At 44.5% G+C, this 26,910-nt stretch overlaps 1 protein-coding gene across 1 annotated transcript in view; it reads left to right on the top strand.

Annotated features, from left to right (window-relative positions):
- The first annotated feature begins 277 nt into the window (after positions 1–277).
- FCHSD2 (FCH and double SH3 domains 2) overlaps positions 278–26,910 on the top strand; it is a 113,506-nt gene continuing 86,873 nt past the window's right edge. The window contains exons 1-3 of the mRNA XM_017821881.1: positions 278–1,353; positions 1,862–1,959; positions 25,285–25,330. Of these exons, the coding sequence (XP_017677370.1) occupies positions 1,333–1,353; positions 1,862–1,959; positions 25,285–25,330 (165 nt within the window). The 5' untranslated portion in view covers positions 278–1,332. The remainder of the gene's footprint in view (positions 1,354–1,861; positions 1,960–25,284; positions 25,331–26,910) is intronic.

The following is a 26,910-nucleotide window of genomic DNA, read 5'->3' as shown; positions in this document are numbered from 1 at the left end:
GGGTTGGGAGGTGGACATCGGGGTTGGGAAGTGGCTGTGGGTGTTGGAAGCTGGAGATGGAGGGCCGGGGGTGGTGGTGGGGTGGGATGGGTTGGGAACGGGAAGGTGAGGTCTGGAGGCAGGACGGGGCATGGATGGGGAAGGGCTGGGCAGGGTGGAGGTGCAGGGGGGCAACGCTTGGTCGGTGACCCCCATCTGAACCACCCCCCGCATCCCCACGGAGGTTCTCCAAGGGAAGCAGAGCCGGGAAGGGCTGGGAGGGGGTCGGTGACTGCGGAGGGGAAGGTGGTGCGTTGTGCTGGCTGTGGGGTGGCACCGGCTGTGGTTTTGGGGGCTCGGCTGTGTCTGGGTGATGCGCTGGTGCCAACAGCGATGGGCTGGGTGTCTTGGAGAAGAAGGTCACGTCCGGAGTTGGTGCAGGGATGCAGACCCTGCCGGTGTGTGTCAGGAGCACAAGGGAACAGGGATAGCCCAAATTGTCCAGCGTTTTCACCCCCATTCCCCTGCGTGCTGGGAACAACCTGCGGAGGCACTGGGGGTGCTCTTGGGTGGCCCTGAGCGCCAGGGGAGCGTGAGGTGCCTCACATCGGTGTGGGAAGAGACGGGAGAAGGGATGGAAATTTGGAAAAAAGGCCGTTCCAATGTGGCTGGTCTGGGTGGGCAGGTTGTTATCCGGGAGACTGGAGCTGGAGTGGGGTGATTTATGGGGTGTTTATTCTGGTGTGTGGGAAGAGCTGGAGCAAAGCGGGGCTCGGGATGGAGCCGCCGCTCCTCCGCAGGCACCGGGAGAAGGAGTTCTGTGGGGTTGGTGCGTGGTCCATGTTGGGGATGTTGAGCGCTTTGGGCCGTAATTCCCAGCCCCGTTTGAGATTCCAGACGTGGCGTTGGGGTTTCCCAGTGAGGAGATCGCGGGGCTTTGCCAGGTGGGGGCCTGGATAATTTGACCAGGAGAGGTTGGGAAGGGAGGAAGAGCAGAAATCCTTGTGATGCCCCGAGCTGCCCTGGCAGCAGCTGCAGTGGGAATCACTCCTTGGCTCGTTCCTGTCTCATTTTAGGGGTGGACTCTGCTTTTGTCAAACAAACCCGATTCAGTTCCCGTTATTTATTTATTTATTTCACACGTGGGTCGTTCCTCGCCTGCGTTACTTCATTTCAGGTTATTTCCATTACGTGTCTTGTGTGTGTTTATTTATTTTGAGGATTTTTTCACACACAGATAAAAACAAAACCACTGAAAGCGCCCGTTAAAAATAGACCCCTTTTCTGCTTAAAATCAGGGGCACACATGTGATTTCTTTTATTGGTATCATGTGAAAAACCTGTCTTGGTGTGATGTTGTGGTTGTGCTTGTTGGTGAGGGATGGTTTTCAGAGTTAAAATAGAGGAACTGATGGGATTTAAGGGGCTTTTTTCCTGCCTAGTGAAGAAGAGAGAGATGGAATTTTTCCTCCCTCTTCCCCCATTGCAGGAACTGTTTGGCTTTTCTGTGCTCAGGAATTCATGATATCTCCAGATATTGTGGCAATCGTTTTTTAGGCTGATCCATGGATTCCCCGGGATCACCAGAGGGTTTAAATGCCAAGAGCTCTTGTTTTATAACAACAATTCCGAGGTTCCCTTCCAAAATCATTCCCAAGACATTGGTGCAATCTGCCAGTTATCAAGTAGTTCCCAAAAGTATTGAAATTTTACCTTCAGGATCCCAAAGGAAAACTACACCCATATTAAAAAAATAATGCCAACCTTCTGAAATCTTAGAGAGTGGGGTTAGTTGTTCATTTTCTTGTTGAAATTTGACTGGGATACGGAAAATATTTAATTGTGGTTTGTTTTTTGTTTGGTTTGTTTTTTTTTCCTGTAGGTGAAAGTCACACAAGAGCTAAAAAACATTCAGGTTGAGCAGATGACAAAACTTCAGGCCAAGCACCAAGCAGAATGTGAGCTCCTTGAAGACATCAGGTAAGGCTCCAGAAAGCGTTCCCAAAATTCCTTTAAGGTCCAGTTTTTGGAAGAACGTTGGAGTTACAAAATTCAGGAACTGACGATGGAATTTCCTCTTTGGATTTCCTGCTTTTGGGCTGTTAAAGTTTTGACACAGCTGGAAATTATAACTGGAGCTCACACAATGCAAACCATTTTTTCTTCTCTTCAATGGGGGAAACGTTAAAAAAAAAAAAAAAGGGTCACAAACAACATAGAAAAAGCCCTGGACTTTTCAGCAATTTATTTCTTTTTATAATAGACTCAGACTTTGATTTACAGGTTGTAAAAGGCTGCTAAAATTATTAAGATATTTTCAAGCCACTGCTGATTTGTGTCTTGGGAGAGAGAGCTTTGAACAGCACTTTGAGACATTGCATTTTTTAACGAGAAAGAAGATATTTGCATTTATGATTTCAAATTCTGCCTGGGTTGGGGACAAGAGGGAAAATCTCCACGACATCAGCGTGTGGGGGTTTATTATTAATTCTCCCTAATGAGATTGTTTCTCTGGAAATTAAAAGTTTGCTTCTAAAACATGGTGGCAGTGGGTACCTGGAATTACATGGAGGATTAATCATTCCATTTGCAGTGGATCCATTTCCAGGCTGGGAAATATTCAGCAATAATAGTGTTGTCCACTTGTTAATTATTTAAATGAGATTTCCTGCTTTATATTTGTCTATCAAATGCAAGTGTTTGGCTTTGCCAGGTTGGTTGTCCTGTTCTCCCAGTGTCCTCTCCTGATAAATCAGAATTTCATGGCTTGAGCTTTCTCCCCCTTGTTTTTTGGGGGTGGAAACACTTTTTCCTATGGGAAAGATCCCAGTGTTCGTTTCCTTAGATAAAAAATTTTGTTTAAGTCACAAATGCTGAGTAATAAGGAACGGGCTGATCCAAGGAATTTTCCCCCCTTAGATGGAAACTTATTTTTAGAACATCTAGGCCAGGTCCTGCTGCTCTAGGCCAGGTTTTGTAGCACTTGCTGGTTTTCAGGAGCTTATAAACCCTTCAGTGTGTGTTCTGCTGAAAGATGGCATAGGGCTTAATTTTCTTGAATGTAATTTAATTGCTGCAGTTAATTAAATCTGCGAGTTTTAACGGCAGGGACAAAGAAACCAGGTTAATGTATTTAATATATTGAATTCCCTGCCATGGCCACTGAATGTGTGGAGCCTGTGTTGAGCACTGGTTGCTGTGTGGATTTACAGATTAAACATTTGTTGTGATGAGATTGGATGTGACAGCTCAGTTGTGGCAGCGATTTGTTCAAATATCAGTGAAAAAAACCCAAGAGAGAACAAGAGATTTTGGGTTAAAAACATGTGCTGGACAAGTTTGTGGTGCAGAGGCCTTTTAATTGATTTAATTGAATCTCGTCCTGTGCTGGTCAGTGGGTGATGTTTGGGAGAAGTTGGGTGTCAACCTTGTCATGATATCACTTTAATAATATCACTTTGGATTTAATAATGGCACTTGAATTTTGGGCTGTGTTCAGGAGAGGCGGCCACCGTGATTCCAGAGCATTCCAGAAAGCTGGAACCACACACAGGATCTTCTCTGCCTCTGGAAAAAGGGATTATTTTTCTAGAAAGCCCCCTGCTGTTATCCAGTAAAAGGGAATTTTAGCTGAATGCTGTTTGCTTGTCAAGACTTGGGAGAATTTTGGGCATTTTGTAGCACTTTGGAAGCTTTTGGGCACAACTTTATCCTCCGAATTCCAGAAACTGAAGTGGCAAAAGGAAACACTGAACCAGGGCTTGGGTTAAAATATGACTTTGTTACAAAGAATGACTGTATTTGTTGGCACAGAACTGCTCCATACAATGCTTATAAACCATAGGGTTTATTTAGGATGTAAAGCTCAGAATTGCATTTTTTTCCAGCACTTTGGTTCGGTTTTTATGCAACTAAAAAGCAGCAGTAAAAGGAAAAGATCACAGAGTTCCAGCAGAATAAACCCATTGTCTGGTGTATTAGGGGATGAGTTTTGGCAGCCATTCCAATGGCTTTGATATCTTCATGCAAAACTGAGCACTCCTTTAAATGGTTGGAGTTGGGAGGTTTAAATTATAGCATTTTGGAGAGGATCAAGAGCAAACTATTTATTCCAAGCTGGATTCTTGGTCAGGGTTGAGGTATCTGTGTGGAAATACCTTTTCTCCAGCCCCTCTGCAGATCCTTAATCTCTGTGAGGGCTCTACATAGACAAACCCACCAGTTTAAAATATATTTAAATCTAAAATATATCCGATAAGACAGCGTTTAATGCCGGATTTAGGTCCTGGAGGGCAGGAAAAAGAGGGAACACGTTGGTCTTGTGGAAAGCAGACCTAGGATTGCTCAAACTGTGTTCTGGGGGAAACTGGGCTGGGAATTAGGGGAGTTCTGACACGCTGTAAAACTCTGTTATATCCCAAAATATCAGCATTTCAGCATTACAAACTCCCGGGTCTCCCTGGGGAAGCTCAGCAGCAACTAGAGCTGAAATCTCAGGACTTGACAAGACTCCATAAAAACAGTGTTTGAGATGTTTAGCAAATAGGTTTGAAAGCACATTTCTGTGTTTGTCATCTCAGTTTGGCTCTTTGGTTTCCGTTCCTTCCTGCTCAGTGAGTGGGGAGTTTGTGGAATGAGTGATTCAGGAGGCTTTCAGCATCTCAGGCTGGGTTTTAGGCGTGACATGTTTATCTGCTGCAGCTGACTGAGGCTGTCACATCCCTTCATGTGCTACATCTGTGCTGGTGTTACTATAAAAAAGGTTGTTATTCTGCCACGGTGATGGAGATAGAGGTTTTCTCCCCCAAAAATACATGTTTTGTTGCTGTGAACCAGAAAACCTTTTAGGTTTTTTTTTCTGGTGCTTCTTCCCTCTGTCCCCACTGGCTTCTTTTAGGCAGGGAATGAATTAGTTTGGAATTCCAGGGGCCAGCTGGATTATGAAAGGCTGAATTTATCAGAGGGGTTGGCAATTTTCAGGTGTTTTAGTTTGCTTTCAGGATTGACTGATTGGACTGAGGGTAGTAAATAAGTCACAGCCAGAGCCTGCAGTGGCCCTTGGGCTGCTGAACACAGAATTGTAAAGAACTCTGTATAATCCACCTTTTAATTCAACTTGGTGTTTTTCTGAGGTGTTTATATGCTACAGACTTTATACACTTGTGAATTGATGGTTGTTTTACCTTGAATTTTAGGCCCTGCTTTTCCAAAGCACTTGATAGGCCTTTACAGCTTTGGGTATCCTAAAGTGTCCTTTTTGAAGCTTCCCATTTGTGTTTTGCCAGAGAGAATGAAATCGTGGTGAAGTGTCTGTTCTAGTGTGTTCTAGAGCCTGGACTTTAGTCTGGACTAAAGCTCAGCTGATTCTGCTGCAGCGGAATGGATTAGGGAGCTCAGCCACCTGAAATCGAACCTTCCCTGCCTTTTCTCCCAAGTCTTTTGGTAAATCCTGTGGCACTGCTGGAATGAGAGGGAGGAGGGATGAGGAGGAAGGAGGGGGAAGCGAGGCTGGGCAGCAGCATCCCGGCTTCACGTGGGTTTAAAGCCACCATCATAGGCCCAGCCTAAAGCCCCTGTGGAAGGCACAGCTCCTGCTTTGGTATTTCCAGCTCTGGAAACTCCACCTGATTTAAATCTAAAGTAATTTTGGCTGCCTGGATGTGCTGATCCTGTGTTGCTTCAGCCTTATAAGCAAGTGGAAATAAGGTGTAAAAAATGGCCTGATTTCTGGCTGAGATGGAATAACAACACGGTCCTTTTATTTGTTGGGTCCTGAATTTAGTTTTAGTGGTTCTTTTTGCTTTCAACTCCATGCATAGTGTAAAAGGAATTGCCAAAATCCCAGGCTTATGACCTACCTGTGCTCCTGATACAGATGCAAATCTACATGCAGAGATTTCCTTCTGTTCCTTTGCCTCTTCTGTCCTTGTGGTTTCTTTCTTCCTGACTTTTTCTTATTTAAAATATCTTCCCATTGTCCATTATATTGCATATTGTACCCTGTAAATTCATCCTTCTTATTTTTGGAAAAGCTGCTCTCACTCTCTGTTTAATTCCCCTCCCTCCTCCGCTTCTGGGGGTATTTTCTACCTTCCACCCACAGCTCTGCCCTCTGACCTGCTTCTTTTCAATTTATCAACTTCTTGAGAAATTTGTTGTACTTTTTCCTCCCAGGTGCTTCATCCCTCCCCTTTCTTTACCCAGTTCTGCCCCTGTGAATTTTAATTAGCCCTTTGTTTCTGAGATTTGATGTTCAGCTGTAAGGTGAGTTATTTGCCACGTGGGGAGACCTCGTGGCTCTTCCTGAACAATCCAAGCCCTTCCAAATCTTGGATTTTGTCGCTTCTGCTCTGCTGAGGTGTACCAGGAATAGATTTGGGACGGGATCAGTAATTCCAGGGCAGGATTTGTGGTTTTATGGGCAGGATGAGGCCGGAGCACTCCTCGTGTGTGTCTCGTGCTGCCCCAACAAGCCCAAACGAGCAGCCCCGGGGGGTTTAAAGAAAGAAAGTAAAAGTGTGAATGAACCTGGATCCGTGACCAGGCAGTTGCTGCTCGTTTGAACATGTCATTTTGTGTTCTGAGTTATGCTCCACTTAGCAGAGTTCCAGGGAGGCTTTTTGCTCTCGGGTATACTTTGTACTCCGCCGTGGAATTTGCCAGTGCCGTCGTGTTGGCAGGTTCCTGATAAGGTTTATTGGAGTTCTGGCTGGAGTGGGAACTTTTATTCCTGTTTAAATCTAATCCAGCAGATCATGGAACAGATCCTGTGCTGGGGAAGAGCTGCACCCCAGCCCAGAAAATGAGCAGCTGGAGAAGGAAACTAAAATAACGTGGATTTATAGGGCTTTGGAGCCATATTTATTAGGATGCCATAAGGGATGCTGAAAAATCAGGAGAAAACTTTCCTTTTCCTACCCTTTCTCCCTGTTTTTCCCAGTCTCTCCAATTTATTTGGATATTCCTGAACCCCGTCTCAAAGCCTGTTTGCCTCTGGTTCTGGAGGTCTGATAAGGCCCCTTTTTAAAATCCCTCTGGAAGGTCCATCTCTTTTTTTCCCCCTTTATTCTCCTCGGAAACGTGTCCTTCCTTTTTCCTTCAAGGTCATTCCCTGCATTCAGAGGATGTAATTCCTGCCTTTGGTGTTCGGGGCTTTGTCTAAGTAGGAGCTGAGTGATTTTTCTGGGCTTGCAGGTTCTAAACTCTGCAAGTGGAAAACAGCACAAGAATCAGAAAAACTACTGAAAAATACGTTATTTTAGTCTGGGTTTGACTCACACCTGAGGAGCTTTTCCTTTGTTTGATTAGTATATTTATTTCTTTAAAACTTTCTGTTTTCTTAGGAGTTTATAACATTTCTTTCCTCTTGGCTTGAGCTTTTTGAGTATTTGAGTTTATGTTGTATTTTGTCTTTTTTTTTTCCTGAGTTCTACTCATTAATTGTGGACACAGTTCTTTGATATAACACTAAATAGGCAGAAATTTCAGAAATTTTCACGGAAATTGGTGCTGTTCCTTCTGAATAATATCCCATATAAAGATCCCACAGAATCTGTGGCCTGGGCACGTTCCCTGTAATTAGGCAGCCCTTTAATGAGATGCTCACATTCTTGATGGAATTAAAATCTGGGGATGTTTTGACTGCAACTTATTTGAGGGAAGCTTGGAATGTACTTTTTAAAAAAACCCTGTTGCCTACTGGGTGTGGAAGTTCAAGTTTTGAGGGGGGGGAAAAAAAAGATTTTTAGTATAAACATGGCCACAGTGTAATGATTCAGGCCTATCCTGGCACTGGGGAGTTTTTTTTTTATCCCTGCCATACAAAAATTAATGGATCTCTTGTTCCAGTATATCCAAGTAGCTTTTAACTGGTGAAAGTTAAATCGTTAAAAGAAGATTCTTTTTTTGGGGTTTTTTGTTTGTTTTTTTAAGAAACCCCAACAACCCACTTCTCCCACCAGAAGGCAAATTAATTTTTTTCTCTCCGTTTTTAGCTCTGAGATTTGCATTTGAATGAGCTTTTTGGTCATTAAAGCAATTCCAACAATTCTGGAAGTCTGATTTTTAAGGACTTGTATTTTCAGCCTTCCAAGACAGTAACAAGAGAATTTGGGTTCTCAGGGCAAAAAGTTGCATTTTCAGTTTGGACTCAATGCCCCCTTTTTAAGAATGAATTCTTAAGCTTGCAGAAAGTCGTGTGGGCTGGATTTTTTTTTTCCCCCCTGAATTTTAGCCCAGCATGGCTTTTTCTGGAGCTCGCTGTCATTTTTCACCACAGTGTTACTTGGCAGAGCTCTAAAAAACCAGCCATGAAGTGCTATAAAGTTGCTTTGGGGGCAGGTTTTTATGGTGACAATTGCGAAGTGTAGCTGACAGTCCACCTATATCTCTAAGATATCTGTAGATATAGATTTTAGGATATATGGCCCAGGATAATTTTAAAGGCACAGAAAGCTCTTCCTTTGCTCCACTTGTTCACCCCCAAGCTGCATCTTGGATTTTCTCTCTTCTGTGTCCCATCCCTTTTGGGATGAAGGTTTTCCTTTTGAGGCTCCAAGTGTTTTCAATCCCAACTCTTACTTGGAAAACTCTGTGTGAGGGGAGTTGAAGGATTTGGGAAGAGGAAGAGCATTCCTATCATTCCAGACACAATTAGTCCATCCTGGCCTGATTTCTTACAGTGTTATCTCAGAAAATGCTGAGTTGGGATTGACCCATCAGGATCATCAAGTCCAACCCCTGTTCCTGCCCAGGACATCCCAAAATTCCACCATGTCCCTGAGAGCCTTGTCCAGACATTTCCTGAACTCCCTCAGGCTTGGTGACCACCTCCCTGGGAGGCTGTTCCAGTGCTCTGGGAAGAACCTTTCCCTGATATCCACCCTCAGCCGTTTGCTCTGTTTTTTTGGGTTGATCTGGCAGGTTTTGCTGCCTTTGCCAATGGTGCTTTTTTTTTTTTTAGCATCTTTCAACCTTTTTAGAAGATTTTTGTGCAAGACCTGCTGTGACCTGGGACCTCGAGACACTCCCTTTCCATTCCAACACTGAACACGTTGTTTTTCCTTCCCCTCCCCTCCGTGCCAGCCTTGCCTTCCCTCTGGAAGTGGTTTTGGACATGGGGATGTGCTGGGGAAGCTGGTGACGTGTCAGTCTGGCTCCTGGACTGTTCCATGATCCATCCTGAGGGCACTGATTCTCCTCCCCTGGCCTGGGGGAGGAGGGTGTGTGGTGAGGAGGAGCAGGAGGCAGGATTGCACCACCACACCTTCCCCAGAGTGCCTTTGGCTGGCTCAGAACAAGAACGGGTTTTGTCAGGCTCAAAATCCCTGCTGGGACATTGGGGACATGGATTTTTGGCAGTGCCGGTGTTCGTGCCCCAAACAAACACCAAACTGTGGAGTGGAGTGGAAAATAAACCCTTGTCCATGGTCTCTAACACAGGGAATGTCCCAGGCTGGTGCTTCTAAGACACAATAATAATAATAATAATAATAATAATAATAATAATAATAATAAATAAGAGCCTCCATTTGTGGGACTTGGAGAATGTGATAATAGTTGTGTCTGAAGTGGCTTTGATTATTTTGCTCTAAGTTATATTTGGAATTTGTGGGTATTTTGGGGCTCCTAAAGGCTAGTTGAACCTGCCCTCAGGATGGATCCTGAAGGTTCTCTAAAGGAACACACAGGATTTGTGTTATGGACTCATTTCACCAGTGTCCTGATGGAGCTTTGTTGGAATTTCATTAGGAGTTGCATTTAGATCAAGTCCAGCTTTGGAATCCAAAGGGAGCAGTTGGTCTCTGCATCTTGGAAACTTGTGACTTTTCAATGCTCCTCCTAAAACTGAGGAAAATGGGATTATCAGATCATGTGTCGTGGAAATACTCCTTGTAGGGGAGGCAGAGGTAAAAAGAGAGGTTGGTTTGGTGGGTTTTCTCCAGAAAAAGTCCAATATACTGTGTTTCTCTTGGCTGCTGCTCCTGGAGATCAGCCTCTCCCACTCCCAGTGGACTTTTCCCACCTCTTACCTTACCTTGCCCATGTTAATTTTATTTTTCTGATGAAGACACATCTGATTTTTAACCTTTATTTTATCTTAAAGTCAAGCTTCTGAAATCTTCTTGATCTCTTACCGCAGAGTGAAAGCCCAGAGAAAAGTTGTTCTGCATTTAAACTTCTAGAAACTGACTGTTGAGAAAGTCAAAACATCCTCAAACTCAAGTTAGTCCAGTCAAATATTTACTGTAAATGGAACTGATCTGTAACAGCTCAGTGTTGTGTTTTTCTGATTGTTTTTTAGAGTAGGTTTGAAAATTTTAGCATAATTTTTCCCAAATGCCCAGTAGGAATATGTTAAGTTGGGGGGAGGTTGGTATTTAACTGATGGTTGTGAGTGTTGGGTTGTTTTTATATGTGAGATAAAGGCAATATTTCCAATTAAAACTCGAGGGGAGAGAGAGTGAAAGGGTTGAATTAATGGTTGTAATTGTTGGGTTGTGTTTATTTGCAAAACAAACGCAGCATTTCCAAATAAAATTTGAACATAGAAAGTTTTGAGTTAATGGTTGTAAGTGGTGGGTTGTGTTTATTCGTGAAATAAACGCGATATTTCCAAATAAAACTTGAGGAGGAGAGAGACTGAAAGGAACTAAAAAAAAAAAATAAAAACCTGTTGAAATCCAGCCTTTCTTCCTGGGTGTAGGTTTTATTCTCAGCCTCTGAAAATCATTCATAACGTTCAGAGATGTTCCTCCTGAGAGCCTTTGGAGTTATTTTAAGTGCTCCTCTCTGTGAGAACACGGCAAGGTCCAATCCCCAGCGGCTCTGGGAAGGTTGTTCACACACTTCCCTCTCCTCCTGCGCTTTTTTTCGCAGCAAACATCCCTTTAATGAGACAGACAAAACGCGTTGGTGTCTCATTTTTAGGAGGGGAGCTCAGCCATGCAGAAGACTTTCGAAGATTTATGGAGAGTTATTTTTGCTTCTCTCTGCCAGCTGCCAGCCAGTGTGAGTGGAGAAAATGTTGGCATGTTTAAATAACATCCAATCCTAAGCAGAAATAAGGGATTTTTTTTTTTGCTGGCTCTGTGCGTTTTGAAGGGGAGGGGGGTGGCAAAAAAACCAAACAAGCCACAATTTTTCTGGAGGGGATGATATTCTAAGATGTTCTCACATCCAAAGTGATTTTAAATGTGTTTGAATATAAGGGTGAATTGTAGAATCCTGGAGTGGTTTGGGGTTGAAAGGGATCTGAAGGATTTTCTCGTTCCAGTCCCCTGCCACAGGCAGGGACACCTTCCGCTAGCCCAGGTTGCTCCAAGCTGGCCTGGAACACTTCCAGGGATGGGGCATCCTCTGGGAAATTCATTCCAAGGCCTCGCCACCCTCACAGGGGAGGGATTTTTTCCCCAAATCCCATCTAAATCTCCCCTTTTCCAGTAGGAAGCCATTCCCTCTTGTCCTGTCCCTGCATCCCTTGTCCCAAGTCCCTCTCCCGGTCTTTAGGAACCCCCAGTGAAGACAAACGCTGTTTGTTTGAAACAGAAATGAAAAGCTCAGGGGTGTGATGATGGGGGAACTGCTGAGTCTCTCCAATCACTATAAATAGAGGCAGATTTGGGAATCTGATGGTTTTTCCCTGTGTAAAAGGTGTGGAAGCCCTTGATGGGATGCGGGGCCTGATCCACGGCTTTGCAGCATCTGCCTAAAAACTTCTGATCTTGCTAAATAGATGCAGAGCTTGAACGATGTGCATGATGTTCAAAGAGGCTAAAATCCCCCCCAAAACTTTCAAATTGTTCATGTTTATTTGTATTAATTGATGTGCCAGCAGATTGTGGTTAATTGCTATTGTGTGGAGAACAAAGCAGGCCCTATACTCTGCTTTTTCTAAGCATTTGAAGCTTTTTCTGCTGAGGAGGTGAATAATATCATATAATCTTCGTGATCACACAAGTCTTTGCTTGGAATTCTGCGGAATTTTGAGTCCAGGATGCAAAAACTGGCTCAAGTTGGTGTTTCAACAGCTGGGGAAAAGTAACTGGAGTTGGTCCCTAATGAAGAATTGAATTGAAGAAGAATTGAACCCTCTCTTTGTCTGTTGGGTTTGTAGCATTTTGGCCATTAGGTACTGAAGAAATAATACTAAAAAGTAATAGGATTTCTGCATAAAGAGTTTGAGCATCCTTCCGTGCGTTGCTGAAACCTGATAAAAATGTCCTTTGATTTTTTTCCTTTTCTCCTGTAAGAGGTTACTCCCTTCCTTTTCATCTTCACAAGGAGTGAAGGTATGTTTCTTTTCCTTGGAATGCAGCGTGGGGATGTTGTTATTCCTGATTTCCTGGGGAGATCTGGCCTCGTGACCGTGGCCTCATGTGTCCTGCAGCCAGGGTTTGCTGCTGGAGGAATGTGACCGTGGGCTTTGTTCTGGAGTTCAGGGGAGTGTTTTCAACACCCCAGGACAAGATTTTGGAGCGTGTTGAGCTTTGATCTTCCCCAAAAAGCTCAGTTTTCCTTAGCAGGGGGTGCTTTGATGTTCTCTGCTGGCTGGAATGCCAAGTCCTTCTCGCCTTCTCGAGGAGTGCTGCTGTCCACTTAATATCCAAGACCAAATCCTTTCTTCCAGTGAGTCCACACACATCCAAATGCTCCAGGGAGCAAATGGGTCTCTCTGCTGGAATTTTATCTGTTGTAATTTGGGGTTTTTTTTTCCTTTCTAAATTTAGCAGGTTAGTTCATACTCTGCTGGAAGAGGGCTGGGCCCTCTTTTGTTGACACAGCTCCCTGGATGTTTGGAATGCCTTTGGCCTTCCCTGCACCCAGCTCTGGCTGCTGGACTGGCAGGGGAAAGGCTGAGAGAGCTGGGATTGCTCAGCCTGGAGAAGGCTCCAGGATGACCTGGTTGTGGCCTGCCAGGACCTGAAGGAGCTACAAGAAAGATGGAGAGAGACTATTTACAAGGACCTGGAGGGACAGGACACAGGAAATGGCTTCCCACTGCCAGAGGGCAGGGAGAGATGGGATATTGGGAAGGAGTTCTTCCCTGTGAGGGTGGGGAGGCCCTGGCACAGGTTGCCCAGAGAAGCTGTGGCTGCCCCATCCCTGGAAGTGTTCAAGGCCAGGTTGGAGCAACCTGGGATGGTGGAAGGTGTCCCTGCCCATGACAGGGTGTGGAATTAAGGATCTTTAAGGTCCCTTGGCAGGGGGTGGAATTAATGATCTTTAAGGTCCCTTCCAATCCAAACCCTTCTGTGATTCCAGGATTACCTGTATTAACAACCCTGTTCTGGTTTTTCTGGAGCTTTTCGTTCAGGAAAACCACTCTACCTGCATCGTACTCCTGCTCCCCAAAATTCACTAATGAATTTCCAATTTAGTTTTATTTCCAAAGTGATTCTTAATTTCCAGTTAAGGACCTGAGCTGTGTTTTTCCCTCAGGGAAGATCAGCCTGTTTTGGGCTTCCATGGTCTGGTTGCCAGGGTGGTGTTGGGTCAGAGGTTGGGCTCTGATCTCAGATCTGGGTCTCTTCCAACCTCAGTGATTCTGTGATTCTGATGTATCTACACACGGATTTTAGAAATCAAGCGGCATATTTTCACTGAGCTGTTACATTTTACTAACTCAAAAAATAACAGTGCAGGTACCGTATTCTTAGAGCATTGTGCTTTGAGGAAAAAAAAAACCCATTATAGTAATTATTATTACCTGTCTGGTGCATTAAAATCCAGAATTTGACAATGAAACCTTGTGAAGGGCATCATTTTAAAATAAAGTGCCTGTATTAAAAGTAGAAAGGAGAAAAGCCATTGTAATGCACCTGGGTGGCTCTGTCAAGATTCCTAAAACGTGACAGCTGAGCAAAGGAAGAGCTCCAAGGTGGCTGTTGCTGCTACAAAACATTTGGCAGCTCCTGGATGTGAAATAAGAAGTGGCTGCTGAAATGTGCCTTGGCTTCTTGCTGTTCAGCAAATGGGGATCAAAGGAGCTCCTCAGATCCCTGTGTTCTGAACGCTCCAGCTGAATTCCCAGATCCTAGTTTTTCCTCTAAGAAGGAAATGCTTTGGATGTGATGAATCAGGGCTGGGGAGCCGTAGAAAAAGCACCTTTGTGTTGGCCAAAATTGTCTCTCTCCCTAATGTTTACTTAGTTTCCCATTTAAAACAACCCCTCATTAGTGATCATTTGCAATATATTTAAGCCCAATCTCCGTATTTGTCTTAATTCCATCCAGAGGCCGAGCTTGTGTTTCGAAAAGGGGGAGCTCCTCCCCAGGAGCTTTCTGGGCTCTCCCTTTTTTGTTTTCTTTTTTTAATTCCTCCAAAGGAAAAACTCCATTGTTTTAGCCTTGTTTTGTGTGGGGATGTCATGTTCCTCTGCTCACACGCTGGCCCTGCTAATACTTCTCTGAGACAAATTGCTGAAAGCATTGGCTGCGTTTGAGGTTACAAGAATTCTCTATATATAGTGACAGAATTGATTTTTTTTTTTTGGCTCTGTTGCCAGTGGCAACTCATCCTAATCCCAAACTGTACAGTAATGTGATTTATGGGCACTACATTGCTCGCTCCTGAATGTTGTCTGGAATTTTTTTCTCGCTGCGTCGCCACGGGGTCGCTTCTCAGGCGAGGATGTTTCGTGGTTTGCCATGAAATTTATCGTCGATAAATTGGATTAGGATGTTAAAAATGATGAATAAAATCCGAGCGCAAAAGCAAACGTGTGTGGGGGGGAATTGCTTTGTCACATTTGATAGCTTAAAAAGGTGTTTAAATTCTAACGAACTGGGAGCTTGTGGTGCTAAAAATCCCAGCTATCTCCAGTTGGTTTGTGGGTTTGTCCTGTCACGCTGAAGCATTTTGCCTGCGTGTTAATATTTTGGGTTAAATCAAATAAACTTGGCTGAGCACGTTTTAAAAGCTTGTGTTGGGAGCCGTCACCAAGATGTGCCTTATAAGGAGCACCTAAAATTCCACCACTGGCCTGTCCCAGTTGTGACTGACCTCTTAATGTCCTGATAAAAGTGGTGACTTCCCAACACATTGCGTGGGGCAGTTGCACCTTTTAAGTGCATCAGTTAAACTACCACGAGCAAACAAAGATAGAAGAGGGCTTTTGAGGAAGGACCACTTGTAAAATTTGAATTTTTGAAGAGCAGGGCGTGGTGATCTTCAAGGTCTTTTCCAGCCTGAGCTGTTCTATGAGTGAGAACTTCTGAAGTCAAGACATTCAAGGTTAGACTGGGTTTTGTGTCTCAGAGCAGGATCTCGTTTCTCTGCTCGCTGTGGGCGTGGAAATCGTAGTATTTTACTCCTTTGAGTAGGGTTAGAACAGTAGTGCCTAAAATTGCTTGAAAGGATGGCAGGAGGCTGATTTAGAGACTGAAAATTGTGTGTGAAAAGTGGAATAAAACACTTGCAGTGAATCCACCAGGAAAGGCAGGAGATTGGTTTTGACCCAGACATATCAAGCACAACTTTGATTCCTTGATAAGGACAATATTTGCTGTATAATTTGCTGCGTGCTGCTTTAAATCATTAAATTCTGCACGTGGGTTGAAGCATTTTCAACTCTAACACTTCTTTTTACATTCAGGGGAATTTTCCTCCGGTGTAGTTTATCTTGGTGGAGCATAAGTGGCGATTGAAAGAGCAAACATTGCAAGGGACAAATTGCAGCAGAGCTGTGGGAGATGAGGAGTTTTAGTCGAGGGAGGAACAAGCTTTTAATTGCAGCACAAAGATACTGAGCTGGCCGTGGTTGGTGAGTTCTTGTAAATCCTGTGGGGAGCAAAAGGCGATAGCAGGGCTCCTCGGGGTGGTAGAAAGTCCTGGAGGAGCTGAATCAGCACGAGATCAGTGTGTACTTGGCTATAAAAGGGATGGGGTGGATACTGAGACTCGTGTTTGCTCGGGGAACACTATTTGAAAATAGAGAGATGTGTCGTGGTGAGGAATTTATAGAGGAGAGAAGAGCTCCGGTGTGTTACAGGATGTTTGATCTGCCAGTTCCTCCCTTTCTGCAGGACTTTGTGAGGAAGAGTTGAGTATTTTAAGAGTGAGACTAAAGAGGAGACAGTGCAGAGCATGTATGTGAAAGTCAAGTTGAAAAAAAAAAAAAAGTCCACTTTTATTTCTTCCGTATTTCCCGGAGAAGTACTCGGAGGTGAGGAGGGAGAGCTGAACTCCTTGACTCAGCCAGCAAAGAGTTCCTTTACGTCCCAAATATTGTGTAAAGATGTCCTTGCTGAGATCAGCCAAACCTCAAGCTGATCCTCCAGGAAGCATCCCTGGCTCGTGCTGCATCCAGGAGCTTCACTGTGGGCAAAATTTCGGCTGGTTTGGCGTTTGTTCTCCTGGGGTTTGTGCTTGCACAGCTGGTGGGATCTTGCAGCCTCGTGTTGGTGTGTTCTTGTTCAAAGTCTTGGCCCTGAGGCCACATTTGTGCTGTGTTGTTTGTGGTGTCAGGACTCCACGTTGTCCGTACTTGCCGTGGGAGGAAGGCTGGCAACTGACTTTTGGGAATCCTGTCCAGACTAGTGGGGCTTGGGCTGCTTTGACCACAAATTGACTCCAGGACCTGGAGGATCCCTGTCAGGAGAGAGCAGAATTGAGCTTGTTCGTGCAGCTGGTGGGCAGAACCTCCTGGGAAGCAGCCAGGAAGGGGGAATATGCTTGGAATATGCTTGGATTGGTGGTTTTAGCTGAGTTTTCCTAAGGAAGATTCCCAGAAAGCTAAGGAGCAAAGCATCCCGTTGTGTGGGAAGCTCAGGAGTTTTGGCAAGGCTGAGCAAGAAGCTGAAGGACACTGGGCAAGGTTTGAAAAAGGTGGGAAGTAAAGGAGGAATACGGAAGCTTTGCTTGGGTGCTGAAGGACAATACAATAAAATCATGGAATTGTTTAGGTTGGAAAAGATCTCCAAGATCATTGAGTCCAACCCTAATATCAGTTCTATCTACAGCTGGTCAGGGACATGAGGAGGAGAAAAATGGGGGGATAATGGGCTTGGGAGCAGCAGGACATTTTCCAAGGCAGTGGAGGACACAGGGAAAGTAGTCCAGTACTCCCCATTTTTATTTCCCCCCTCAGTCATTGCAGGGGAAATCTTTATCTAAACTGATGCGTTGGAAGGAAGAGCCAAGGTGATGCTGTGATGTGAATTTTGATGAAGATATTTCTGCAGGACTTGGGGGGGAAAATTCCACACATAATCTCCAAGCTGAAGGGAACGGATGGTTGTTTAATGTATGAGATGGCAAGTTAGACTGGAGACCAAAATCCAGGCAGCAGAACTGTGTTTGAGCAGTGCTACCAAATGTCCAACACAGTGACTTAGTGTAGAGTTTATTTAATGGGTGGGACAAAGTCTTCAGCAGCAAAGGCAATAAATAGTAATAGTGCTGATATTATTATAGTGCTGCCATAGAACTTCTGCTCTTTGATAAGAAGGCTGGGGAATTGCTTGTTTATAAAGGAGTAGCATAAACCTGGCAGGTAACTGTGCATGTAAAACAGTCACCTTTCTAGGAAGAGATCACTTTGTTCAGGTGATGTCAAATCATTGAACAAAGGAGAGGTTGTTATTTTTAAAACATAAAATCAAGGCTGTGATTTGCTGTAACGTGACTTCTTTTTTTTTGTTGTTGTTTCTTGGAGTGGCTGAAAAGGAATTTAAAGTACTTTGTGGCACTGGAGACTCTGCTCTTAAATGAAGTGAAAGTGAGTTTCTGCTTCAGAATTTCTTCAGTTGCCTTTTTGCAAGAGCAAGTCGAGGCTTAGAGAGTCAGCGCTGGCGGAAATCTGGGGATGTTTAAATGGAATCCAACCATCCAGAAAATGATTGTAGGCACCAGGATTCCATGTCATCTCCTTTAGGTGCATTTATTAAATGAGTGTGAGATTTAGCAGGTGTTAAAAGGTACTTTATTTCTGAACAGTAGCTACAGTGAGTGGATGTGTTGGCACGAAGTGAGGTTGGAAAACCAGAGTATTTGTTGGGATAAAAGCTGGGTTGGTCTCTTATGAGTTTTGGATAAGTTATAAATAAAAGGAGCGCCCTGAAACTACAGAAGTATCAGCAAAACCAGCCAGTGCTGGCTGGGATATTCAAGTTCCAAATCTTTAGCCTGGTGGCTTTGCAGCTCCAGATCTGTTCAGGTGGCTCAAGGGGCAGGGAAATATCCTGGGAAGAGGATCACAGACATGATGCAGACATTAATGCTGGTATTATTGCCATTGTTTAAGAGGCCAGAATTCCCTCTGTAAGGCCACTTAACCCACTCCCACCATCCTTTTGTCCTGTTTTGCAGTAGGTGTCCCTTGGAAGTGGACCAGCCCTGTGCTCTGGGTGTGAGGGAATGCTTTTCCTTTTTCCCTGCTGATGCCAGGTCAGAACTTTATGGAAAGCTGGAAAAACATGGAGAACTATCCAGTTCTCTGCAGATAATAGTGTGGAATCACCAAGCTGACAGGGATTTTTTAGATGCTCCAGGCAGGGAATGGTGGGAATGGTTCTCCTGCTGTATCCCAGGCAGCATTTGATGTGTTGGGAGGAGTTTGGCTTGGAAAAAGGAAAGCCAGTGTTTTGTGTAATGGTGTGAACTCCCCAGCTTACAAAAAGCTTGGAATTTGAAGCCGTGGGTACTTTGTGACAAGGAGGAAGGGATTTGAACTAAAAGGAGTAGGTTTAGGTTAGATTTTAGGAGGAGGTTCTTTCCTGGGAGGGTGGGGAGGCCCTGGAATGGATTTCCCAGAGAAGCTGTGGCTGCCCCATCCCTGGAAGTGCCCAAGGCAACCTGCTCTAGTGGAAGCAGGCAGGGGGGTGGAACTGGATGATCTTTAAGGTCCCTTCCCACCCCAACCATTCTGTGATTCTATAAATCACATTCCAAATTTGAATACCCTGGGTTGTTACACTCTGGCTGCTGCTCTGCTTTCTGCAGCCTGGGTATAAATAACTTGTATAAAATCAGGGTTTTTCTGGAAAATAATTTACCCTTCAGACCCTCAGAATTTTATGCAGCTCTTTGAAAACGTTCAGTCAACAGGAAACCACAAAGAGGAGCCTGATGCAGGCAGTGCCTGAGAGCCTTGTCATGGGGAATAATTTCTGTAGATTAATTACTGCTCCAGGTATGTTGTCTTTGTCTCTGCTGGACACGGGGAGGGAATATTAATCTGCTTAGATGGTGTTCCTGGAGTCCCTCATTAGGAATGGAGCTGCTGCTGTGTTATCTTATCTCAGCATTTATTGCCAACCCCTGCCCTGAGCGGAGCCACGGGGATGATTTATGTTGCCTCAAGTACTTGTGGATTCAGTTGTGCCTTTGTTAGTGACACACCTGTCCTCAAATTAAAAACAAAGCACTTGTTCCATTGTGCATTGATCCATTGGGCTGCATTTTTCATCTTACTGGGGAAAGTGGGAGGAGAATCCAGATAAAAGTACTGAATTAAACCAAACAAGAACGTTGGCATTCCTTAAGAAATCCTGTTTTCCTGCAAGGGGGGGAAACATTTTGGCCCCCCTCCCTCCTCCCAACTGTTTCAGGCTTGCTTCTCTTTTTATTTTGTAGTGGCAGCTGGAATTCCAAAGGGTGTTTTAATTCAGTATCTGGGTTATCCCAGTCCATCAGCTCAGCCTTGCCCTGGGACTCCCTTATTCCCCTCTCAGTGAGATGGGCATGAGAGTTGGATGGGTGAGAGTGGGAGAACTCGTGGATTGAGAGAAAAACAGTTGAATAGGTAAAGCAAAGTAAAGAATTCATTCCTCCCTTCCCCTGGGCAGGCAGGGCCTCAGCCATTCCCAGGAAAGCCAGGATCCATCAGGTGTAATGGAGAAGGACATGGAGGGGCTGGAGCGTGTCCAGGGAAGGGAATGGAGCTGGGGAAGGGGCTGGAGCAGCTGAGGGAGCTGGGGGGGCTCAGCCTGGAGAAAAGGAGACTCAGAGGGGACCTTCTGGCTCTGCAACTCCCTGACAGGAGGGGGGAGCCAGGGGGGGTCGGGCTCTGCTCCCAGGGAAAAGGGACAGGAGGAGAGGGAACGGCCTCCAGCTGTGCCAGGGGAGGGTCAGGTTGGACATCAGGAGGAATTTCTTGTTGGAAAGGGTGGTCAGGCACTGGAAGGGGCTGCCCAGGGAGGTGGTGGAGTCCCCATCCCTGGAGGTGTCCCAGGAAGGCCTGGCCGTGGCACTCAGTGCTCTGGGCTGGGGGACAAGGTGGGCATCAGGCACAGGGGGCACTCCGTGGGCTGAGAGGGCTTTTCCAACCTCAGTGATCCTATGATTCTGTGACTTGGGAAGACAAATGCCATCGCTCCAAACATTCCCCCTTCCTTCTTCCCCCAGCTTTTATTGCTGAGCATGATGCCACATGGTCTGGGATGTCCCTGGGTCAGTTGGACTCAGCTGGCCTGGCTGTCTCCACTCTTAACTTCTTGCGCACTCCCAGCCACTCGCTGGTGGGAAGTGGCTTCCCAGAGCATCTGTGGCTGCCCCATCCCTGGAAGTGTCCAAGGCCAGATTGGATAGGGGACTTGGGGCACCCTGGGCTAGTGGAAGGTGTCCCTGCCCATGGCAGGGCGTGGAACTAATGATCTTTAAGGTCCCTTCCAGCCCAGGCCTGTGGTTCTGTGGTGTGAGGAGCAGAGAAGGCTTTGAGCTGGGCAAGCCCTGCTCAGCAATAGCAAACCATCCCTGAGTTATCTCTGCTCTGAACTTTGTGTTCCCAGCACAAATCCCAGCCCAGCCACTGTGCAGAACATTAACTCCGTCCCAGCCAAACCCACGCCGAGCTGGGATCAAATGTACCTGCAGGTGCACTGCAGGGTTTGAGCTTATTCACACTCCAGAGGGGCAGTGAGATGGTCCAGTCATCTTTGAAAGCTCATGGTAGTCGGGGAGCTTCCTGATGGCTGGAGAAAGGTGAATTCCATACCTGTTTCTGCTGGAAGGAGGCTGCTCGGCTTTCCCTTGCTTCTTGGAAATATTACGGAGCAAAACCTCCCAGAAACCATTTTCAAAGCTTCTTTCAGGGCTTCTTTCCCAAGAAGTCATTTACTGGAGGGGCAGGAAGGTGATTTGGAGTAGCCAAGGGTGAATTGGGCCTGATTGCCTTCTGGGAAAACTGGGAATGTGGACAGGGAGAACACGTTGTCCGTGTTACCTTTGACACAGTGTCCTGGAGCACCTTTGTGGCCACGTCAGGGACACGGGGTCTGATAAGGGGGTGGAAAATTGGCTGGACTTCTCCGTTGGAAGCGGTGGGGAGCAGTGCTGCAAAGTCCAGCTGGCTCTGGATGTGTCCCTCAGACACCTCTGGGTGTCCCTCAGAGGTCCGTGCTGGATCCATGACTCCAGGAAGGGCATGGATCATGAAAAATCAATATATTAACATTAAAATACACATTAGTCATTTATAAAACGGTGTTATACTTGTCCAGTTGTACAAATCTCAAGATGAAAGTCACACCTTGCACAGTAAAACCAGTTAAACCCAGTGACACCCCGAAAATCAGAAAGGGAATTATGTGCTGTATGAAAATTTAACTCCACCCAGAGCTATGCAAAACTGGAAACAGACACCCCATGGCCATGGTGGGATGGAGCTCTGGGCAGGTTAAGGATTGTTAAATTTGGGGAACAGGTTGATGTGCTGGAGGCAGGGCCGTGTCCAGGGTGACCTTGGGTGACAGGGGCTGGCACAACCTCGGGAAGGTCAACAAAGGCAAATGCCAAGTCCTGCCCAGGATCACTCCAGCCTTGAGCCAGGCTGGGAATTGCAGTGCCGTGGGGACAGGAATATTGGAAGTGTGTGTTGTTCCCCAGCAGGGTTGGTGCTCGTGCGTTGGGATCAGTTTGCCTTCCTTCCAAGAAATAAATTCCATCTCATCAGTGGAAAAGGCACCTGAGATCTGCCCCTTCAGGGAGGCAGGAATTGATATTTAAGGCTGGATTTTAACTTCCCATGTGCAGGTTTTGTTTCAGAGGTAGATTGGGATTTTTGGGGGGGGGCTCAGCCCGTGTTCCTGCACGTCTTCCCTGGGACAGAGGTGGCAATGAGATTTTTCAAGAGTGGTTTTTGTCACTGGGGGAAAAGGAACCAAACTAGCTGTGGCAATTCCACCTTGATACCTAACAGTGACTTTGGAGCTTTGTGGGGTTGCTCCCCTTTTTATTTTCCTTCTATTTTTTCTTAAACCAGAGCAGTTGTCATGTTTTTAATGGAAAATTCTGGAGTGAGTGTGTACTTTCACCTCAGTGAATCAGGATAGTGTTAGCTTGGACATGATTTCACACTGAGCATTTGTGCCCCAAGTGTACAAGTTGTAAAGTCATAATTTTCCACTGGCATATGTTGTAACTGTCAGGAATTATCCTTGAGCTGCCTTCTGGGAAGCTAGGAATTTTTGGGTATTTCAAAATTCCCTGATTCACCTCTTTGAGTGTTTAAATGTGACTCAATCCACCAACCAGTAGCAACGTGTTTTAGTATTTTACTAAGAATTTTTGATGGGGTGAATTCACTTTTAACCAAATTTTGAAATTGCCTTAATAACTCATGATAGTGAAAGAAGGGAAAATGGTTTATTCCTTTACCTTTTTGTTTTTTTTTTTTCCATTTCTTTTCTCGTTGTATCAGGGCTTTATGGATCTGCTCCCTGGCTCTGCATCACCTGACGTGGCTTTCACTTGCTGACAGTTCATAAAGCAAAGAGAAAATGCTGTTTTGATTATGAAACGAAGAGAAAATGATGTTTTGATTCAGTAGCCTCTATGAAAAGGATTTTAAAAAGCCTTTTGGGGAGTCACCATGCCCATGCAGTGTGTGCATATTAATTTTCCCCTGCTCCTTTCATCACCTCCCAGGCACTGAAAGGGTCAACTCTGCTGCTCCCAGTTGTGCTGAGCTGGGAAATCCAGGCTTTGTAAAGCTGAGCACGTTGTTTTAGCTGTCTTTTGTTAGACAGGGCTTGGGGGCTCTCAGGTCAAGGTCAGAAAAAGGTGTGTTCCTTTAGTCCAACCTTCTTTTTGGACGTTTCAGGTACTCATCTGTACTTTTTCTGGTGCTTTGCGTGGTCACGGAAATCGGAAGGGTTTTCAAATGGCATTAAAATTTGCCAAGCAATTGATCTGAAAGTTCATAACCAAAGAAATGTATTAACCCCAACTGCTCGTGCTGGGTGAGTTGGACCAATTTGCCAGTTAATCCGTTGGTTTTTTGAACCTTTATCATGACCTTGTTCCAAATGTGATTCCAGCCTTGTTGAATTTCTCGGCTTTAAATGGAAATACATTCACTGATGCAAATTTAACCCCTTCTTTTATTCAAGAGCCCTGGCCACGGGGTGTATGTTTCCATTTTTGCATAGCTCTATGGAGTTAAATTTTCATACAGCACCTAATTCCCTTTCTGATTTTCAGGGTGTCATTGGGTTTAACTGGTTTTACTGTGCAAGGTGTGACTTTCATCTTGAGATTTGTACAACTGGACAAATATAACACCGTTTTATAAATGACTAACGTATATTTTAATGTTAATATATTGATTTTTTCACGAAGGATGGCCAGCCCAAGACATCCAGGCACTAGTTTCTCCTGTTTCTCTGTTGGAAAACTCCTTGAAGTCTCATTGTCCACTGACCTGACTCCTCCTTCTCATTGTTATGCTGATTTACAAGGAAAATAGAAAAGGATCCCTCAATATTTCAGAGCACCTGTTGTATTAAATTGACCTGGGTGATTTAAATACAGTCTTAAAAACTTACCAGTAACAGTTAGAGAACATTTCATTGCCTTATAAACCCAATTGTTTCATGAGATGAATGGATTTGAAATTCCATCTTGAACGACAGTAAAGAACATGCCAGCTTTGCACGATAAATCAAGATATACACACATGGAATTTGCTCCCTGATGCATTTATTAGTCAGCCTTTTCTTTTTCCCTGCTCAAAAGAGTTTTCTCCTGGGAAATTTGGCTGCTCCAGGCTGTGATTTTTGTCCTGTTTTGTGATATATTTATAGTTGTTGTAGAAGGATTCCTGGATAAACTGTCCCTAGGATAAAACCAGCTTTGTATTACCTGCACTTAAGCATTTTGTTCATTCATCACAACACAGATCCAACACAATTTAGGTATACTGTAAATTGAATTATGTGCTGTCTTGCCCACCTGTTCTGTAAACCCCCTACTTAAAATACAAAAATTTAAAATGTGAAATATTTCTGATTGAAGGAGGTGCTTCTGTACAATCAGTGCTCTTCGTGCTGGAGCTTGTGGTCGATCCAAGTCCAAGATTTCAGGCAGTTTTGGGAGTAAATCTGATTCTGATTTTGTTTTAGTTCCCTGATGTAAAACTTTTCCTGGAGAAGGTTTTTGGGGATATCTCAGGCTTCCAGCATTGTTATGCCATCAGTTCAAGTGGAATTTGGTTCAGAGGTGGGGGAAGACCTCAGGTAAAATACACATTTCCTATCCAGCTTGGGTGTAAACTGAATATCCTGAAAATTTACCTCTGATTCCACGTTTTGCACTGCAGCTACCTGGCAATTGGAGAAGGAGTTCCCAGATTTAGGTTCCAAAGACAGCAGGTTGTTTTCTTTCACCTTTTCAACACTGATGGCACATTTCAGTTGTTCCTTGTAGTTATTTGTGTAGTTCTTTATCATTTTGCTCAAAAAACAGGTTCTTTTAAAAGGATATTTTGGGTTCTGGGTGTTTCCTAAGCTGGGCTTTGGAACAGGAGATCCTGAAAGAAACTGTTTTATAATATTAGGTGGAATACTTTGAATACTTTACCAAATAGTAGTTTTTATTATTATTTAATAATTTATTACTCATATTGAGGTGTTCCATGGGTCAGTCACAGCCCTTGGTACCCACTGAGCTACACAGGGGGGGATTTGGGAAGTTTAATCCTTGGAACTGGAATGTGGCCAGATCTTCTGGGAAGAATTTTAAACAATCACGATGCTTTTAGATTTTTGTTTCACATCCTGTTGGGAAAAGTGAGCCTGTAACACCCATCAGAATGTGGCTATTCCTCATGGTGAGATGGAGGAGAAAGAGCCTGTCCAGAATTCCTTATTAGAGGATGTTCCTGAGGATTTTTATTTTTATTTAATTGATGTGCCACCAGAATTACTGTGTAACTAATTTAAATATAATTAGATTTTCCTTTTGCTCACGGCATAGCCTGAAGCTTGGTAGTTTCTTGTGTAGCTTGGAGAAAATAATTGAAGGAAATTGAATTTGTGGTGGGTTGGTTTAGGTATTAATGGATTTTTTTTTTCCCCCCTCTTTCAGAGCCTTCAGTCAGAAAAGAGCTGCAATCGAGAAGGAATATGCACAGGTAGGTTCTGGAAGCATTTTAATGGTTGTGTTGTTTTTCTTTTGGGGTAATTTGTTCATCAGCAAATTTCCACAGTGTTTTAATTTATTTTTTCCATTAGTTAGTTCCTGTGAAAATATTGAAGTTCCTAATCAGATTGGTCTGTGCAGGGCTTGGGCCCATTCTGGGGTTCCATGGGCAGTTTGACTCAAAATTCTTGGGCCCAGAAGACATTTTTAACATTTCTTTTTCCCCAGTTGTTACAAAGTCAGTCAACTCTTGGTGATGTTTTCTCAGAATTCAGTGTGAAACCTGAGTAAAAAAGTAAAATCAGGTCAATTAGAGGGAGAGGAAATGTGTTCTGGCACACTGGCTCCAAAATAAATTTACATTCACATTCCTCAGTGGGAGCAGCTTCTCATTCAGCTGAAATAAAAGCAGATTTGGCCTCCTGCTCGTGATAGGGAGTGGAATGAATTTTGATTTGTTGGGGAGAAAAGAGGCAGGATTGATTTTTTTTCCTCTCTGGTTCCAAAATTAAAAAGCATCTAATAAGGGGCAGCCGCCTGTTTAATTTACAGGAAAGGCTCTTGGAGCTGAAGATTAAAAAGACATTAATTTATTTTCGAATAGATTAAAGGTGGAATAAAATCTGAGCTCGTGGGGGCTCAATATCCAGTAAATACAACTGGAGATGTGCCTGATGGTGGAATTGGTGTTGGGGCAGTGACAGGAGGGAAATGGGGGAGCACAGCCTGGCACTGGGCTGGGTCTAAGGGGAGTTTTAGGATGTTAAAAATCCTTTTAGTGCTGCATCACCCACAAAATAACAGAGTAAATGCTTTCTGGGGGCTGGATTTTCTGGCAGGAAAAGAGGATTTCTGTGTCTGCCACGGGCAGGTTTTTAGGGCTGGTTTTTCTGCCCCGAACTCGGCTGAAAACGCTTTGTAAATCCAAGTAAATTTGTGCTGAATTTAATCCACTCGCTGATGACGTTCTGTAAGTTATTGGCGCTCCAGTTTTTCTTTGGACATGAATTTACGTTGGAATATATCCATTCCATCGGCAGGTGAACTTGATTTGATGAAATATAGGGATTTTTCAGTGACAGGATCAATACCTGCCTCCTGAAACCGGGCTCCAGAGCAGGTATTGGGTGTTCTTTGTAGTGATGGAGAGAATTTAAAGTCACTTTTAATTCACGTCTCAGTGAGACACCGGGAATGTCTTTTACATGCAGGGACACAACAGTCGCTGCATTTAGGGAATAGTCGTGATAAGTTGGAAAAATAATTATGTTCTCAGCTTTGGAAGGCTCAGGCTTAACAAGTGAGGCTTTCAGCTCCTTGGATTTAAACACACCCCCCCCAGCTTTCCAGCAATGCAGCTGCATCGTTTGAGAGCCACTGAATGGCTGCTGGGATGAATGAAGGCTTGTGGGATCGCTTCCTTGGATTGCTGAGGAGCTCCAGGACAATGTGGGATGGTTCTTCCAGAACCTCTAAAAGGATTTTTCTGTTCTGGAGGTGGTGGTAATAAAACTGCCCGTGAAGCCTTTTTTTTGGGGAGACAAGTTGGGCTCAAAAGAAGTGGGAAGTCGC

Source organism: Lepidothrix coronata, unplaced genomic scaffold (genome assembly GCF_001604755.1).
Source record: "Lepidothrix coronata isolate B3197 unplaced genomic scaffold, Lepidothrix_coronata-1.0 Scaffold93, whole genome shotgun sequence".
In the NCBI taxonomy this organism is placed as follows: Eukaryota; Metazoa; Chordata; class Aves; order Passeriformes; family Pipridae; genus Lepidothrix; species Lepidothrix coronata.
This window is presented reverse-complemented; position numbering and strand designations above follow the sequence as displayed.